The sequence below is a fragment of the Saccostrea echinata genome, unplaced genomic scaffold (genome assembly GCF_033153115.1).
Source record: "Saccostrea echinata isolate AGI-Se365-2 ecotype Australia unplaced genomic scaffold, CSIRO_AGI_Sech_v1 ptg000040l, whole genome shotgun sequence".
NCBI classification, from domain to species: Eukaryota; Metazoa; Mollusca; class Bivalvia; order Ostreida; family Ostreidae; genus Saccostrea; species Saccostrea echinata.
The window spans coordinates 7,249,267-7,268,690 of NW_026889789.1; the positions used below are offsets into that span (position 1 = coordinate 7,249,267).

Consider the following 19,424-nt stretch of genomic DNA (forward strand, 5'->3'; position numbering starts at 1 on the left):
ATGAAGAATGAATTGTCAGCAGCATTCAATTGAAACTACTTCTAATCAACATTCTCTCAAATAATGCCCAAAATTATATCCTTCCTAAAAAATCTGTTTCCACGATAGGTTTCAATTAAGGCATGGGAAAGTATATTTTTTAAGAAGAACATACTGCCTTCCCAAAACCAAAACTTTATATGCTCCTCCCTTTGAAAAAATCCCTTGCTTCAAAAAGAAGGATAAATATTTCGAAAGAGAATCGGTTCAAGGCAAATCAGAATCTTGTTTTATAATTTAAATAGAGAATGTTTTCCCTGTAAATATTGGTTTCCAGACTGCAAATCCTGATGTATGGTAGGTCATTTTAATGGTGGTACATGGCAGGTAAACAATATATCCTCTTACTAAGAACAATGATCCTTTGGCTAATAAACTTTCTGCTCTGAGCCCAAATCAATGTTTCATTAGCTCTGATCTGAACTTAACATGCCTTCAAATCAAAATACCTTCTCTGCAGAGATTTATACATTTTTGGCAGGTTATGCTGTTCAAGACCAAGAGATGGGAGTCCAATATTCTCTGTTGCTGGTTTTTTTTTATAAAAAAAGAAAATCAAAGATGATCAATGTTTTGCACATAGATTGTGCTGATGGTATATAGATTTTATGTCAAAGTAATGGAAAATATACAAGCAATGAGTTATTAATAAATGATGGTGTTAACTTAGCATGTAACGCATTATACCAACAATGCAAACATCGAAGCCTGCTGACTATTTAGTAACATCAATAACTTTTATATTGACCTAGTCTAAATAAATGGAATTATCAGTCATGTAATTGGTGCTCATTCCTCTGTAGCCAGCAAATGATTGTTCAATGGCTATGCAGTATAACTTGCAAATCAAGGAAAGACATTGAAATATGAAGATAATGAACAGAAATCAAGCTCAAAAGTCCACTGAAAGAATATATTAAATTGGGAGCAGAGCAAACATGGACCTCTAAAAACATCAGAGGTGGGATCAGGTGCCATGGAGGAGTAAGCATCCCATGACTCAATACAACAAATTCAAAAATATCAAGGATGACAACCTCAATGATAACCTCAAAGTCATAACATACTTAGATTGAAACAAATTTTTTCATCTCAAATGCATTTACTAGAAGCTAAATGGTCAAACAAGGGAGAATGCCTCTTTGACCTTGAAGTGTGTCCTTGATCAAAAAATTCAGAAACCTTCAACATGACCATGCATCAACTTAACTTATACAGTTGAACTTTGTTTATCTTGAATATCAGAGATATATATGACAAAGTTATTTGGCAGTCCCAACTACTTTTTCTTAATGATTTTTAACCTTAATTGTTATATCAAATCCTTGGATATCTTGGAAATTTAATCTTGGTCCCACTGAGTCTGACATAGCAAGGTTTGACTAGTATTTATGAAATTATCAATCTCAGTTAAACTAAAATGCACTACTGTAGTAGTTCAATAGTTTGTTTAGGAACAGGCAAGCGCACACTCAAAGAACATTTTTTATATCATAATTCTGATTCACGATCTAATAATTTTTTTAATGCTATGCAGAAGTGCACTGCTCAAATGAGATCACAAACAATAAACGTTTACACCATTATTGTTAACTTCTTTATAAGCTATTGTGAAATTCAGGGACATTTTGAAAGGCCGACTTATAAGCAGCTCAGGTTAAAATTCAGGACATCAAAGTTTACTAATATGAGCAATATTGATCAAATAGTTCTAAACAGATGACAAATATTCATGAGAAACACAAAATGAATGAATCAATGATCATGAGCATATAAAAATTAAAGAAATTTAATTAATTGATACAAAGCTCAAATGGTATACAAGAATCTTCAATAAAAAGTGAAGAACACAATGAAACATAGATCAGTGAACAATTAGTGGTATTTCGAAGAAATGAATTTCAGAAAGACAAAAGATAATCACTACTCCCCCCCCCCCTCCCTTCCCCAACACACACATACACACAACTGGGTTATTAAGCAATGACAATTATCTCAACATATAACAGAAAATACAATATCTGCCTTTCTTGAGCAGAATCCTCCATGTACCTGCATCTCATGGGGATCATATAATAATGTAATAGGAAAATTGCCAATGAGAAAGCTTTTTCATGCATTATGTTTTTATAACAAAAGGAATTACTTAACTGGCATAAGGTTTGATCTTTAATCAAGCCACACATACTTCATATTAATCTTAAATAATTATTCAATTTTATAGGACAACTACACTCTAAAAGACCTTTATCTATTTTGTCAAAATGAAAAATAAAATATCATTTCTCAACAATGTGCAATAAATAAATACTTTTGGTCAGGTACTTTATGAAATATTTAAAAAGTTCATGATTTTCTGGGACATTTATCGATAACCTCTGTATGATGCAATATGGAGCACTGTGTAGTGAACAAAAAAAAAAAAAACTTTGTTTTTATAGATCACTGTACATGGTCTACCTAGCTTCCATGTTCTTCCATTGCATAGTCTTAAACTGATGAGTTCTATTTGGTCATAAAGTATGACAAAATTATTGATACAAGATTGATTAGAAGCTGAAAATATATGCAAGTGCTTCGCTTGAATTTATGTAGTCACTACGCAAAATGTGAAAGATCATTTTTATCGTATTATTAAGTACTTCATATAAAAACATGTCCACAATAACCATGCAATGGCAAACAACTATTTACTAGGAAAGTCCAGATAGTTAGGTATGATATCTCCCTTAATGTCTGTAGCTTTCAAATTAGCTGTGATAAAAGTGCATGGTCCATTACTCAGATGAAATCAGAGAGACTGTATATAATGAGCCTGTCAAGGAAAGGGCAATTGAGGTCATTTAAGTGCAATGTTTATCTAACATTTGACAATGTACCTAATTAAATCCTATTGATGTGTGCTTCTCCATGGAAGTGGACATAAACTCTACGGACAGAAAGATATCAAATTCAAAGAATTTCTGATTCATTTACTTTCATCACACTAAAATTCCTTACTGTTGTCTTTCATACAAATTGTTGGGTAATTTATATTAACATACTGAACTGACTATATGGATTTCTCCACTTACCCGCGATCATGAAAAGAGCATGTGGTGGGTGTGACCGTTTGACAATTAAAGGATCTTACTCCTTCACCAAATTCTGATGTTTTTAGAGGTACCTGTTTGCTGACTGTTCACAATTTGCATAAATGTTTCAATCAAATCAATGGACTTTTGAGCCTGGTTACTGTTCGATATATTTATATTTCTTTGCAATGCTGTAGGCAGAATTAATAAGGATATCTATTTCATAAGTACGAGCAAAAAATTGTTTTCTTTCACTGTTACTCAGATAGCAATCAAAGCAGCAAAAGAATGTGCCATCAACAGTGAATCTATAATTACAAGAGTCAACAACATATGAAGCAATATCATTATGCCAATCTAATCTAAAATAATGATTTAAAGTGGATTCAAACCAAAAAGCAATGAATCCCTTAAACTGAACTCAAATGACAGCTTTTCATAAAGCTTAATTAGTATATTAATATATCCTGCAAACAAATCAACCTTGGGCTTAAAAGAATTCAAAACTATACCAAGCGTTTAGTCCTATCATGTGTTATAGTACATGTATAATATATATAAATTTTGCTGTTATCAAACACAGTCTATTTAAAATGTGTTTCATCAGAATAACCTGACTCTCACCTTTTCATATTTTACAATGAACCCATCAAATACTTCTATGACTAAGTTTAAATGAACTATTTTTATAAATAACACAGTCACGTTTTGGTAATGCCAAATTTATTGAAACAATATTTTTAAAAGTACCACATCGCCTCATGTGGTCTTTGTTGAAGATTAATACCGAAAATCCTACTCATAATTTGTGTTTATCTATTTAACAACAATGCAATGTATTCCAAGGTATTTTGATTTATTATCTACCTGATCAACCGACTTTACGTTTTTATAAATGCTTAAGTTTAAATTCTCTGCAGGTCTTTGTCATCCAAGCTCTCTAATCTAGGAAGAGAAATTTAGCCAGGACAAAGGGAACAAAAAAAATTCTTTCATCCAAGGTTTCTTGCTTCATTATTAATCACATGATTAAGGATTTTTCAACAAATTATGATGTTTTTTGACAAGAAATTCCAATGTTCTGCAGACATCAAAAGCGTAATGGAAAACAATAACCCTAGCATAATTAGACACTGTCTGATGCATCTGGGAAATTGTTTCCAAACACTGATGACAACTTCAATGGCCTTTTCCAATCTAAGCTGGATTCACAGAGCTCTCTGAGTGTTTATGGCTGAACCAGTTTAGAAAAGGTGATGGTCAACAAATTTGTTAGGAAAAGTAAATATATTTCAAGACTCATGCTTTAAAGAACATGCAATAATGCAAGACTCGAACAATTCATGCTATATTACAGCAAATGAAACTTCAAAGAATGACCTAGTTTACATACCATATTGTATTATTCTATACCTTTAAATTTCCAATTCTTTCTCAAAAATATCACAGAATATGCATGGTCAAAGTTTAGATCAACTTTTAAAGAACCCAGCTAATTTTTTTTTCTGCGTAGGTATACCTAACATTGTAAACACAAGTTATTGCGTAAATTACATGTTTCTGAGCCTCAAAGCATCTCCCTTACTGGAAAATTCTTTTCTACGCCTTTTAGTACCAATCAGATTGTGAGAAAGCAACAGAATGTTTAGCAGGTAACCGGAAAACATACATTATTGACAGTATGGCTATAGCGTTTACCCACAAAAAAAAAAGAAAAGAATTGGAAAATGATGACAATTAAGATATACCATTAAAATGATTGCCATAACACCCTGATCTTCTGTCCTAACCTATTACCAGGCCAGGACAGCTGTATAGTGTTGGCCTTTGACATTAAATCACCCATAACAAGAGATAAAGCAAGAAAGCACCAAGGTGTAATAATAGGGATCTTAATCTTTAACATCAATACCTTCCTGACACACAGAGTCAAAGAAGAACAGATTAAATGTCTTTCTCGGCATAAAATTTATCAAATTTACAATACACTGACAAAAAAATTATCATTACCTGGTTCCTTTGGCAACAAACAACTTCCTGAATTTAAATAAAATTTCACAATCATCTCATCTATAACATTTAAGGCAAAAATTTAAAAATAATTCTTTAATAGCTTACTGTTCCAGTAAGTGGTTTGGACTGTATTTTCCCATCTTATAACTTGGCTCCATGATTGCACTGCCCAGCGTCACCAGTGATCAACACCGGTTACAGAATCACACACACACAATGAAATAAATCTTGGACACAGAAAACAGATTTCACAGAATCTCCCTGTATATCAGGAAGTGCTAGAGAGATGTTTACAGACACTGGCGGCCATCTTGTTTTTGTGACGCTCTTTCGTTATCAACAGGCTTTTACAAGCCTCCTATATGACAGGAATCGTCAGACCTTTAAATCGTCGACGTGGAGGAGAGATCGGGCTTGTTCCTTGATATTGACACAGCGGCTATATAACAGGGTGTAAACACCTGACCTGGTAATAATCATTTCAATTAGAAGAGCTGTGGATAAAGGGAAAAATCTATTGATCCACCTGTCCAATCTTTTAATCATTGATACAGACAACTGCTGTATTAAGGCACATTGGTTGGAAAAGTCAATTCCACTTAGAGCCCTGCATTAATATTAAAGAAGCTTGTAATGTACCCAGACAATATTATGCAATTACACCTACTCTTTGCCAGAAATTACATTTTGCAATATATATATCTATAGTTCCAAAGTTCTTTGTAATCACAGTTGGAACAATAGATGTTGAAACCCACATGCTATATTTGATGTGTACCCTAGTACATTTAAAATCCATATTACCTTGATGAACAAAAACATCCCCTCCCTTGTGGCATGTCATTTAATGGCCTGGAATAAATATTGCACTGAACTGTATCATATACATGTGTTTAACAGTTTTCAAATTGTATATCTTAATGAATCACACCTATTTGGTAGAGGGTTTTGGTGAAGGAATCCCATGAGTATATTACTGTTGTGTGAGATACAATGATGTCTAGCAATCAATTAATTGCAATAATGGAAAACTGTGAACAGTCAACAAAACACCTCGTACGTACCAGCTAGCTTAATATTAATATAAGGTATGGCTACCTTAAATCTTCCCACTGGAAATTCAGTTGTAATCACGAATCCATTTTGGAGTTCAATTAAGGTTGAAAGGATTTACTCAGTAGTGCTCAGAAAATTGCTATTGAAATACAAGATGCAATGAAAAATGAGGTTCAAGAAACTTGCAAATTCATAATTTACTTTTATGGCAAGAAGTCTTGGATTCCATTAATGAATCATTTGATGTGCAATTACATGCTTTTATTAGTGTGATATCTTCCCAAAATACATTTTTGTGAAACAATGCAGTGACGAATTCATTTTTGACCTTGACCTCAGAGTACATGTATGTACTGACCTTGACCTGACCTATAAACAAACATGATTGAGTCTATAAACAGTTCTACAGATATTATGACAAAAGGAAAGAGCTAGATTATCAAACAGAATATCCATACTAACTCCATTAAAAATCAAGATATTGGACAAACAACAAACATGACATTATTTCTAAACTTTATGAATTTTAGAAAATGAAGTAAAACCATGTTCTTTGCTTTTCCTTGATCAGTTTACAATCAATAAAACCAACTATAATATTACATCCTTTATCAAACAAAGTTGAATTTTGGATTAAAAAAAAAAAAAAAAAGGACAACCCAGGATCCCCATGCATGCAGGTACCTGACAAATCTGATCAATAAAGATTTCTAGCAATTAACTCATGGTAATCACATTAATTCAGTACTCCACATGTGACCATTAGTAAGAGAATTAAATCAGAGCTGTCTGCGACTTTTCCTGTGCAAAGACTTCTCTCTATGAGCAATCAATAAAGATTTCCTAAGACTTTGTTGAACTGTCTTTCAGATTAATGAAGACATGATGATGAATTCAGAAGGGATCACCACTCAGTCTTTTCTTATTTACAGGAAAATAGTGACTTTTTAACCAAGTTCCAAAGTGTAATGTCTCATTTATTTATATATTCTTAATTTATTATAATATGTTTTTTAATTAAATCTTGTTTCCAAACTTCTGAAAAAACTAAGAACCTGCCACGTTTAGATCAACGCATTAAATTGTTATAATTTTTTTTCTATAATTCATAGAAACTGAAGTCAATTTACTGAGAAAAAAAAAGTTCTCAAATATGAAGTATAATTTACCTGAAAATATTGCAATATTCATTCAAATACCTGGTTAATTTTAATGCCAAACGTACATGCTTGAGAGAGTTTCACAAAGTGTTCAAATCATTGTAGAATTTAATCACAAAACATTTAGAAGTTCAATTAAATTTGTGAAAAGGATTGTGTTGTGCAATTAATTCTAATTTTATGCATCGATCTGCAACACAATCTACTTTTTCCATGAAAACTTGAGTTTAAATCCTGAAAATTGAAACATTTCTAAAGAGTATCTGCATAGTGTCATTTCTTGACCGTACATGTATATGTTAAAATTTCAAATCAATGTATTCATAAACCATGTAAACTAGAACAGCTGTATTTGAAATGATTTAAATAACTGTGGTTTCGTCTTAAATTAAAGTTCAGTCACAAATAATCACTTCATATAACTGTTACAGTAAAGATCTTTATTTTAGCTTTAACACATATATATGAGTCATTTCAAAATGCAAGCACAGGTAATTGCCATAAAATCCAAACACTAAACAAATTGAGCATGTTTTCACAACTGCGAGTCAGGTACTAACTTGTGCATGTTCATGTTATGTGATGCACATCCAGAATAGTAAAGTGAACAACTAAAAAGGACAACTAGTACATCTACACTGTTTTTAAAGTACTTATATAATTTTGAACTTTTAAAATTTTACTAATCTATCTGATCCATCGATATGATTAGTTTCACCCTTTTTAATTTGTAACAATGGATTTGGATCAATGATCACAAGATTTTAATATTAAGTCTGTATCCTATTTAAGTACATGTAAACTTAGTTGGTTCACAACTTAGACAAAAAGTTTATTACTTAACTTGTTCGTGTTTGCTAATATGTGTCTTTTAATCATGGTTTAATGGTGTTAATGATGAATACTTGAAATGTTTGAAAACTTAAGTACTTCAAAGAGCATTTAAAAATCAATAAATGTACAAGAAATTTTATGTACATATAGAAAATACATGCAAAATTCATTCAGGGTAAAAATTTGATTTCAAGAACTTAATTTCCATTAGCAAATTTAAAGTAATTCTGAAATACATGTATACCTTACATGTAGCTAATTCATTATCAGACAAGTAACATTATATTCAATGAATTAACGTTAAACACCACAGTTTGACTATAAACATACAGAAATTACACAATGCATTCTAGTTGCCAGTTATCAATGTACATTCAAGGTTGCAAACTTCAGTACAGTGCAGCATTAGTGACATTGAGGGGATTTTGCTTTTTTTTAAAACTATCAAAAAATATTACAAGCTTTTCAATCAAAATTTCATGAACACTATTCACATGATCAAGTGAGAACATGAACTGCTAGAAAGAGTGTGCAAGAACACAGCAAACAGTTCACACATCAAGAAGTTCACACGACTGACAACAAGGTGCAACAACATTACGAAAATCTATTCATAAGTACTCACTCATTCTGTGGGACTCCGGCGTACATTTCGATTTGTCTGCGATGAAAATATCAAACAATGAATTTTTAATGCAAACAATTAGATTTCCTTAATTGTCTGTTGTGTCTTCAGAGGAAAATGATTTCCGCTGTTAAAACAGACTTGCGTAGTTACGATAAAAACAAAGGGTAGACTGATATAATATTTCAGAGATCAAGCATCACTTGAATCGGATTTGCAGCACGCACAAGTCTGTATCACCAGGATGTGCATATGCTGCAATGATAAAATCCAGTCGATTCCAAAAGGTCTTAATCCAAGAACTCACGAGAAATTTCTTAATCCACTCAAATATATTAATGCTCCGAAGAAAAATCAGTACTTGCACATTGCAAACATGAAATCTTGAAAGATAAAAGATTTGTAATGGAAAATAATATATCCCAAATGAAATTCATCAATTGATATGTAATGGACTCCACACTATTGCCCTTTTTAGATTAATGTTCTACTAAATGCTACAATGGGGCAAGCATTTCAGATCCGAATGTGTCACTAACTAATCTGGGATCAGAACACGTCTAATGTGGCTAATCCTTTGTTCAAACTGGGTTTATATGCTTAATATTTATACCCGCACTTTCTAAAGAAAGTTCGGGTATATTGTTGTTACTCATGTCTGTCCGTCCGTCCGTCCGTCTGTCCGTCCGTCCGTCCGTCCGTCCGTCTGTCACACTCTTATTTCTCAAACTCCTCTTACATTTTACACAGTAGCCTAATCATCTTTTGGGAGGTGTTTGGTGGTGTCATGTAGATGTGCAGTAAAGTTTCGGAATTTTCATGTTCACCCTGGGGGTCAAATGGGGGTCGAAAAATGACGTTTTTTATGCAAAAAGCCCCTGGTTCCCTGAACTCCTCTTACATTTTACACAGTAGCCTAATCGTCTTTTGGGAGATGGTTGGTGGTGTCCTGTAGATGTGCAGTAAGGTTTCGGAATTTTCATTTTCACCCTGGGGGTCAAATGGGGGTCAAAAAATGACGTTTTTTATGCAAAAAGCCCCTGGTTCCCTGAACTCCTCTTACATTTTACACAGTAGCCTAATCGTCTTTTGGGAGATGGTTGGTGGTGTCCTGTAGATGTGCAGTAAGGTTTCGGAATTTTCATTTTCACCCTGGGGGTCAAATGGGGGTCAAAAAATGACGTTTTTTATGCAAAAAACCCCTGGTTCCCTGAACTCCTCTTACATTTTACACAGTAGCCTAATCGTCTTTTGGGAGATGGTTGGTGGTGTCCTGTAGATGTGCAGTAAGGTTTCGGAATTTTCATTTTCACCCTGGGGGTCAAATGGGGGTCAAAAAATGACGTTTTTTATGCAAAAAGCCCCTGGTTCCCTGAACTCCTCTTACATTTTACACAGTAGCCTAATCGTCTTTTGGGAGATGGTTGGTGGTGTCCTGTAGATGTGCAGTAAGGTTTCGGAATTTTCATTTTCACCCTGGGGGTCAAATGGGGGTCAAAAAATGACGTTTTTTATGCAAAAAGCCCCTGGTTCCCTGAACTCCTCTTACATTTTACACAGTAGCCTAATCATCTTTTGGGGGATGGTTAGTGGTGTCCTGCAGATGTGCAGTAAGGTTTCGGAATTTTCATTTTCACCCTGGGGGTCAAATGGGGGTCAAAAAATGACGTTTTTTAAGCAAAAAGCCCCTGGTTCCCAGAACTCCTCTTACATTTTACACAGTAGCCTAATCGTCTTCTGGGAGGTGGTTGGTGGTGTCCTATAGATGTGCAGTAAGGTTTTGGAATTTTCATTTTCACCCTGGGGGTCAAATGGGGGTCGAAAAATGACGTTTTTTATGCAAAAAACCCCTGGTTCCCAGAACTCCTCTTACATTTTACACAGTAGCCTAATCGTCTTTTGGGAGATGGTTGGTGGTGTCATGTTGATGTGCAGTAAGGTTTCGGAATTTTCATTTTCAAGTTTTTGATGCAGTGGAAGAGCTCTCACTAATACATATCAGCATATTACTATTAGGTTTGATAAAAATATCTTGAATGATTTATTTAAAACTGAGCTTAACACTTATTTGAGAAAAGAGAGGTCAAGGTCAACGGAAAGGTTGAGGTCAAAATGTTGATGCAGTTGAAAAACTTATATCAGTATGTATTTACTATTAGCATAGAAGTTCAACAAAAATATCAGAAAATGGTTTATTTAAAATGTAGATAAGGCCAAATAAAAAAATATGTGAGGTTCGGGTTACCCGACCTTCCCTATTTTATACCCCCGACCCTAAACTTTTTTTTGGCAATTTTCATATTTTTCCGGAATTTCCCCCAATTTCCATCAATGGCTCCAGTTTAAGTTTTAGTTTCAGCAATGACGGCCTCCTTGCAAAACATAGTGCAAGTGTTTAATAGTGTTAAATCCAAAGCAAGCTAGCATGTAGGTGTCCCCTACCAATATTGACTAGTATATTATCACACCACATCTAAATGCCATTTGCAAAGCAGTGATAGGTACTATTTAGAAAAAAAAATTAAGAAAATCATTTTGTTAAAAAAAAAAAAAAAAAAAAAAAAAAAAAAAAAATCCCTACCTACCTACCCTAATTTTTTTGGAAGTGTAACCGGAACCACACATATTTTTTTGTTTGGCCTAAACACTAATTTAAAAAAGTGAGGTCAAGGTCAAAGGAAAAGTCAAGGTCAAAAAAGTTGATGCAATTGATATCTCTCAACAGTATAATTATATCAGCATATGAAGTTTGATAAATATATCTTGAATTGTTTATTCAAAACTGATCTAGACACTAATTTAAGAAAAGTAAGGTCAAGGTCAAAGGAAAATTCAAGGTCAAAAATTTTGATGCAGTTGAAAAGCTTACATCAGTATGTATCAGCATATGACGTTTTATTGAAGTCGGACATGACAAACACTATATGCCTCGGCCATATTCATGGCAGGGCATAAAAAACTTGAATCTACACTATATGAGGATGTTTCCATATCAAAATGACTAACAAGCAAATTCAAAGAATTGTGGTCCCCTGCTTTCCGTGTCCTAGTGGATGGGATGCCATTATTTATGACATATTGTTTCAAATATGCACGCCCTATCATATGTCATTCAAAAGTAATCACCAAAGTTAAAATTTTTGAAAATTAGGTAAAACATCAAGGTCAAGGGGTAAAAAATCATAGCATGCTTGGAAACATATTGTTACAGGTAATGTACATGTCAAATATAAAAGTACTATCTCTTCTCAATCAAAAGTTATAAGGAAATATAACATTTTTGAAAAGTAGGTTAAACTTCAAGGTCAATGTCACAGAGTCAAAAGTCATGATATATTTAGAAAGGTCTTGTCACAGGTAATATACATGTATAATATGAACGCCCTATCTTTTCTCTTTCAAAATGATCATTTGAAATAATGTTAAATTTTTTGAAAAGTAGGTCAAACTTCAAGGTCAAGGTCATGGGTTCAAAAATCATGGTATGTTTAGAAAGTTCTTGTAGGTAATGTACATGTGAAATATGAAATCCCTATCTCTTATTATTCAGAAGTTATGACCAAGGTTAAATTTATTGTGACAGACGGACAGACTGACAAACGGACAGACTGACAGACAAATGAGATTTAATGTCCCCTAGGTCCCTTTTGTGAAAACGGACGACAATAATGCCCTTGCTATTCATGAGAAGAAGATTTATGATGGAAAAAATCCCCTGCATTTTTCTATGTAAATCATTGGATCCCCATATGTGGCCCCATCCTACCCCAGTGGGTCATAATTTTAACAAATTTGAAGCTACACTGTCTATGTAAAGAAAGTTTCAACTTTTTGGGCCCAGTCAGTGGTTCTTGATAAGACTTTTTTAAAATGATACCACCAAATTTTCACTAATTCTTGATTATCCCCCATTGAAAGAGGGTGTGACCCTTCACTTGAACAAACTTGAATCCCCTTTACCCAAAGATGCTTTGTGGCTGGGTTGGTTGAAATTGGCCCGGCGGTTCTAGTGAAGAAGACAAAAATGTGAAAAGTTTACAGGCGGACAGATGAATGACAAACAAAATGTGATCAGAAAACCAGAAAAACTCAAGTGAGCTAAAAACTGATGATCACAAGTACTTGGAAAGAGTTACAGTATTTGAAAAGCAGTTTTTTTTTCATGCATTAATTGTTTTCAGAAGCTGAAAAGGTATGACTTGTATCCATGTTGAAAAAACTTCACATTTCAGGAAACAGTATGATTAAAAATAGTTAATCAAGGTGCTTTGAGTAGCAAAATAAGCTAAACTGGTATAGCTAATTCAACCACAGAGCTTAGTGAATTTTAAAATGCACAACCTTTTCAACTCTTAATCATTCTTAAAATATTTATATCATCATTTCTGATTCAAGGGAGAACTAGAGATATGATCAGAAGTATATCCATTGACTAATAAACATGTACATGTATATTGTGTTTTTTAAGTCATTAATGTTTGTTTGTTGTTAAATGTCCCTCTTGGGAATTTTTCACTCATACGGAGACACCACCACTTAAAAATAATGAAGACGTACAAGTCGGATTTAAGGTTAACATTCATTTTAGGAATTTTCAACAATTAATTAAGACGTAAAGAGATAACTCCTTCCCCTTGCCCCTTCCCCTTCCCAGACCCCAGTTTGTTCATGTATGCAAACTAGTCTAATACTTTGGTTTGACATAAAAAAAATGTGAATACATACAAATAGTTTAATGGTCCATCTCTTTGAATGATTTTCATTCCTAATTCTAGGTTGACCCAAATTCATGAATGAAATGTCAAGTAATCTTATCATTGATGCACTTCTATTTAATTTGATGTAGTCATATTATGAACAAGAGAGTGGGGATGACCTCAAGGGTTCATAACCTTAAACCATTAGATGTACATAACATAATAACACAAGAAACAAAATTATGTCTAGTCAAATGGAAGAATTTTCTACTATTTAGGAGTCGCATGATCATTTGTCATTTCAGGGACAGGGAGCGGCTAGGGAGATTGGAACCCCCCCCCCCCCCCCCCCCCCTGGAATTTGCAGAGTTATTTAAATAGGACTATATACTGATTTACAGAAGCAAATAAAAAATGACTTTGGATGCCCTCCCCCTTTAAAAACATGGACCCCACCATCATTGTTTTTATTTTGTTTGTTTGTTTGTTTGTTTTTTATTTTGCTCCTCAGAAAATTCTGGGCTGGAATTTTTTTGGACCGAGGTGTGGACCCCCCTCCCCCCGGAAAAAAATTCCCGGATCTATGCCTGTAACTGAATGTAATGTCGACAACGGGAGATAACTCTTCAGAATGTGAAATTCATCTATTGTGGCATCGATGATCCACTCTCTACGATCGGCTCATACATTCAGTGTCTGAGAGAGAAACGAACGACAACTCTGCATAGGAGATTGCCGATGATCTTTGATCCTTTTTAAACTTTAACCTAACCATTTGCATTTTGGTTTATTTTACCCCAATCTATACTTAAACTTGTACTTACCGACTGTCATAGGTCCTGTCAACTTCATGAAATATAATCCAATTAAAACACAAAATGAATTAATTTCCACTGATATACATGTAACACTGCACCATGTCACATGGCATGTGCAATCTAAAAATGATAATGGTAAAACTAGTACTAGTACTGGTAGGGTGACGCAAGCCCAATGTGATGTAGAAATTTTCAAAAAGGTGTTCACATACATGTACAGTACAAGAACAAATTTTAAATTATCATAACAAACGATGTTTTAACATAACTTTGCCATCTAGGCCTATTTCCAAAAACAGGCAAATTGTGTGTGTGTGTATTGGGGGGGGGGGGGGGGGGGGGACACATATAAATTGATTGGGTATGGCTTTTCAAGGAGGTTTTTGCCTAATCAAATACTAAAAAAAGTTTGCACATTTTGATAAATTCATCAAAAACGCTTTGTACTAAAATAATATTATTTGTTGTTGAGAAGATAAATTTAATTTAAAAAGTTCCAATTATGGGCCAAAAATTTATATCCCCCCCCCCCCTTTTTATTAAAACCTAATTTACAACATTAATTAAATTCTGATATTTCAGACTGGTAATGAATTAAGTATATGAAATGCGTATAAGAGGTTCATGGGTCACATGGTCACCTGAGCATTTTATGCTCGATTTGACGAATACATGTACTGTGTAAATTATAGAATTATTTGGACTTTTTCCTTGGTAAGCCCAATATGAAGGAGTGTGCATTTAGAGGCAAACACCTTAGTGCGGGTATTACTGTCTCATGACAGCATCTAGTTGTATATTAATTTCAATACCTTTGGGAACACGTTCACGTGATATACTTTTAATTAGGAGAACCACCCATTTAGAAGCATATAACAATATTTATTTTAAAAATATATCGAGTGAGTCTTGGAACATATAAAATGGGGGTATTTCAGGGCAGATTTGTAAATCAAACATGCAAGGCTCAAATGGTGATCATGTGTAGTTTTTATTACAACCTTACACAATACACGAAATGATTTTAAAAGTTGTGGCTTATTCTTCTAGGGTAATGTTAGACACTAGCTTATACTCAGTGAATGAACAGAGTATTATGCATGCATCATCCCAAAAGGAAATCAAAGAAGGATAACTCTAGTATGGTATCTGCTTAGCAATTTACGAAAATGTAATATATCAATCAGTTTCCCATTGTAGGGCTATGTTAATTTTGCAGCACATTTTAATTATGTACAATGTATATTGCACTCTAGTATGTTTAACTTTCTATGTAAGGCCATCTTTAAAAAATGGTTCTTTGCCTTCTCCCGACCAACTATCTAAAAACGGCTAGGAGTGAAACGGTTCACCCCGTATCGATTCACCGCGGTATTTTTACTCGGTTTGATACACAGTGCAAAATCTCTAATTTTCGGTTCGGTTCATTTTTCGGTCGGGATCGTTATTCAGTCGGGTTTGGCATAAGGTAAAACAAGTTACTCAGTATAAATGAGTATAGAAAACGTAAATTTTTGATGACTGATAGTTTGTAAAATAATTTTTGACAGTCAAAAAATTTAATCAATTTCTTCTAGTCAATTTGCAAATAAAAATTCGTAAATTAAGTGATTAGATTTAGTAAAAGAAAGCATAAAACAAGGTTGAATTTGTTTCCTTCTATCAAAATGTATTGTATTGAGAATAACCGTACCGAGACAAAATTATACAATACATATCGAACCGAAGGAGGTGTATCGTTTCACCCCTAAAAACGGCCCGACTCAAAACTTTTTTTGACCTACAGGAAACAATTTTTTTTTTTTAATCATTATTTACTGCTTTAACTTCACATTTGCATGTGTTTTTGAATTTAATAAAATTATGCCCTACCTACCCAATTATTTTACCCTGAGTTGGGAGATGGCATGCATTTTTTTTTTTTTCAAAGATGGCCTATAGCTAAACAAATTAATATAATGAATTCTGAAATAAATAAATTGTTTAGAGCCTTATTTAAAATACACATTCAAGAGGATAAACTTATTACACTTCAACTGTATGTGCATCTTTCTACTGAAATTCTTGGTCAGAATTTGTACCATTTAAATACATAAACAGGAAAAAGTCGATCGAAATTATATGTATCAATGTATGCAATTGATTTTTCAATTATTAATTAAGTTGAAATTTGTAAGCCAAGCCTTTTCTTCCTCTTGAAAACCCTCTTTACACTATAACAAAATGTTTTGGGGACTTTGAGAAAATTTGACATTCTCTTCACCATAAAAATTGGCACCACTATTTCTTCAAAAGAATTGCTGAAATAATGTATACTTTGATGGGTACTGTAGTGATTTTACTTTGCAAAATTAATAATTCATTCTTTCCATCAAAATACACCTTTAATTGATTCACCAATTGAAATAAATCTATGAAAAAATACAAGTTATAATCTCTACTTTCAAGAATATTCAATGTGATCTTATTTTAAACATTTCAAAAACGTACTACACAATAAAAAAAAAATGGACTTGATTAGAATGTAAACTTTATTTGAGTAAAATGAAAAGATTTACTGGAAAGGGTAAAAATCATATCACTACGAAAAATCAAACTACTGGTAACTATATAGTACCCAAATTCTGAATACATCAATGTACAATATACAGGGTCATGGTCACATATGGCATGTGTGTCTTAAAACAATGCTTGCTGTGTAAAGTAACACAAAACTGATACAGAAAAGAGAAACACACCCTCCAACATCAACCTGAGCAGTCATAATTTCACCCCATTTAGTGCTTATAAAGTTAATGAAATTTCCAGTTTATGTCTGTTTGTTAACAATGAAACCTAGCTTGTTAAAACTTAAACTAAATAATTTTATCAGTGTGACACAGTCTAACAGCATAATATTGCGTGTCACCATTTTCAGAATAATTTTACCTTAATGAACTTCCCATTAAAATAAGATCTTGGCAAATTACCCAACTATGCATGCTTTTTATACATATCTCTGGAATTTTCATATCAAATGGGACCTGGCACACATATCTATCTAAACTTTCTTTGTCCATGCATTTATATAATTAATCAATGATTTGGTTTCTGGTTGACACTCCCTTCCTCCTTCAAATACTGTACATTAAATGTAACGCATGGTAAACATGGTAAAATTCTTGCTTTCTAGCTAAAAATATTCTCTTTAATGTTGATTTCATTATCTTAAATTAATTTTTTGGCAAAGACAACATAAATATATTCAAACTTGTCAAGAGAGACGTACCTACACACAGAGCGACACAAATTTTCATGGACAAACACAATCACAAATTCTCATAATTGACTCCATTGATATATATGTTGCAGCTATAATTCTTTCAATATTGAATATGAAATGAGAGAAAGGGCTGTTTTCCTCCTCAGTTTATTTGTCTAATTCCTCCTCGTCTTAGCCCTCCTGCACTGAATAAGTGATCTGCTGATCATCTGAATTACTGTTACTATTATGATTTACAGATAAAATCACCATGATTATGGAAAATACCATAAATAAAAATCAAAACTATATCTGCAGCCTAGCAAGTGCATATACTTTTCATGTATTTTAATTGCCTCCATCAGTCTTAAATTACCATGATTACATATAATTCCAACTCCAAATTGATTCTGAAACTGTTTATAACTCTTTGAATATAATAGTTGGCATTTTGCAACATACCTTTTGTTAAATCAGGAAAAAGTATGCTGCGTTTTGGATTCAGTGTGAAATGGTGGGAAAATATAGCTCTGCTTGTTTTCAGAATTTGATCATTTCAGCCTGTGGTCAAGTTGAAACCTGCAGTACAGAAAGCTGAAAAAAAGAGATATTATTGAGTATGGTTAATCACCTATTCTTTTACTTTAGAACTAATCTCAGCTGTGATTCGGCTTGGCAGAATATTTGGACTGACGCCTCCACAGAATCATACTAAAGGTAGTATATATCATGCATTCATTTCACAAAACCAAAATTACTCAAATGCAATATGAAATTCAAGGTTTAGTGATAATTAAAATATATTACAGTGGTATATCGAGGTGAAAATTCAGACAACTCATATGTTTCTATAACCGTAACAGAAATGTAGATCGAGTGAAAATTAAGTCATAAAAATTTGTAATTATATAATTACAACTTTATATCCACACTGAAATGCTTTGAAAATCTGTTTATATGTCTGTCATAAGTATGATTTAATGTTATTTAGGGACTATATAATTTTGATCTAAGATACGCATCAAGTCCATCTTTACTAACAATATCCTAGTGAATCTTTTAAAAAATCTAAGAATTAAAAGTAGCTCGAGATATGACAAAAAATCTACGTTGTATTCATGTCAAAAGGTTTCCGTTTTGCGTTTGCTTATAATATATCTGTATAAAATATCCCAAGTATATGTAGCAAAAATTAAAAGGTCATTTTAAACAATTAACAGTATTAAAGTCCTCATTTAAGTTATATATAGGCCTACATAATGCATTAATGCAAAAGAGATCCAAATTCTGGTGCACCTTTCACCACAATTTGTTGTTTTTCTAATGGAATGATAAAAAAATGTCAAAACAAACACAATAAACAGAAAACAAAGAACAAGATTTGATTTGTACAGTCAGAGAATGAATGACAAATTATATAGTGACTGTAAACAATTCGCTAATGTCAATAATGACACGCAGTAAATTTATTTCCTTTGTTTCAACAAGCACATGTTGAATTTGTGCAAAAATGTAAGTGATAACACCCTAAGATCTTCTAAAACCTACCCAATACTCCGACAAATTCCCCGTAAAAAGCTACTCAGGTATGCAGGTCACTCAGGTATTTCTCTTTCTTCTGTGTATGAACAGGTTCGCGGTGTCGAATAATAATTGTTTTGATTGGATACGACATTGACATCCGATAAGGGGAAATAACTCTAATGATGTCGATGAGAATGTTTTACACGATTCTCGGAGAAAATGCGAAAGAAAAAATGTTTTATTTGCAAATGAGATGCTTTTGAGTTTAGAATTTGCTTTTATTAATATAAATGCATAATATGTAATAAAGTCAGGTAGTTTAATTTTTTAAATAAAAAAAATT

General features: G+C 33.1%; 1 protein-coding gene across 6 annotated transcripts in view; it reads right to left on the minus strand.

Annotated features, from left to right (window-relative positions):
• The window catches only part of LOC133200595 (tubby protein homolog), a 56,899-nt gene extending 37,681 nt beyond the window's left edge, over positions 1-19,218 (minus strand). For 2 of the 6 annotated variants that reach the window (XM_061336392.1, XM_061336393.1), the window contains exon 1: positions 5,232-5,372. In XM_061336392.1, the coding sequence (XP_061192376.1) occupies positions 5,232-5,284 (53 nt within the window). In that variant the 5' untranslated portion in view covers positions 5,285-5,372. Of the gene's footprint in view, positions 1-5,231; positions 5,374-8,801; positions 8,838-18,019; positions 18,152-19,105 lie in introns of those variants that run through there. The other 4 variants (XM_061336390.1, XM_061336388.1, XM_061336389.1 and 1 more) reach the window with 3 other exon arrangements.
• Positions 19,219-19,424: the final 206 nt, after the last annotated feature.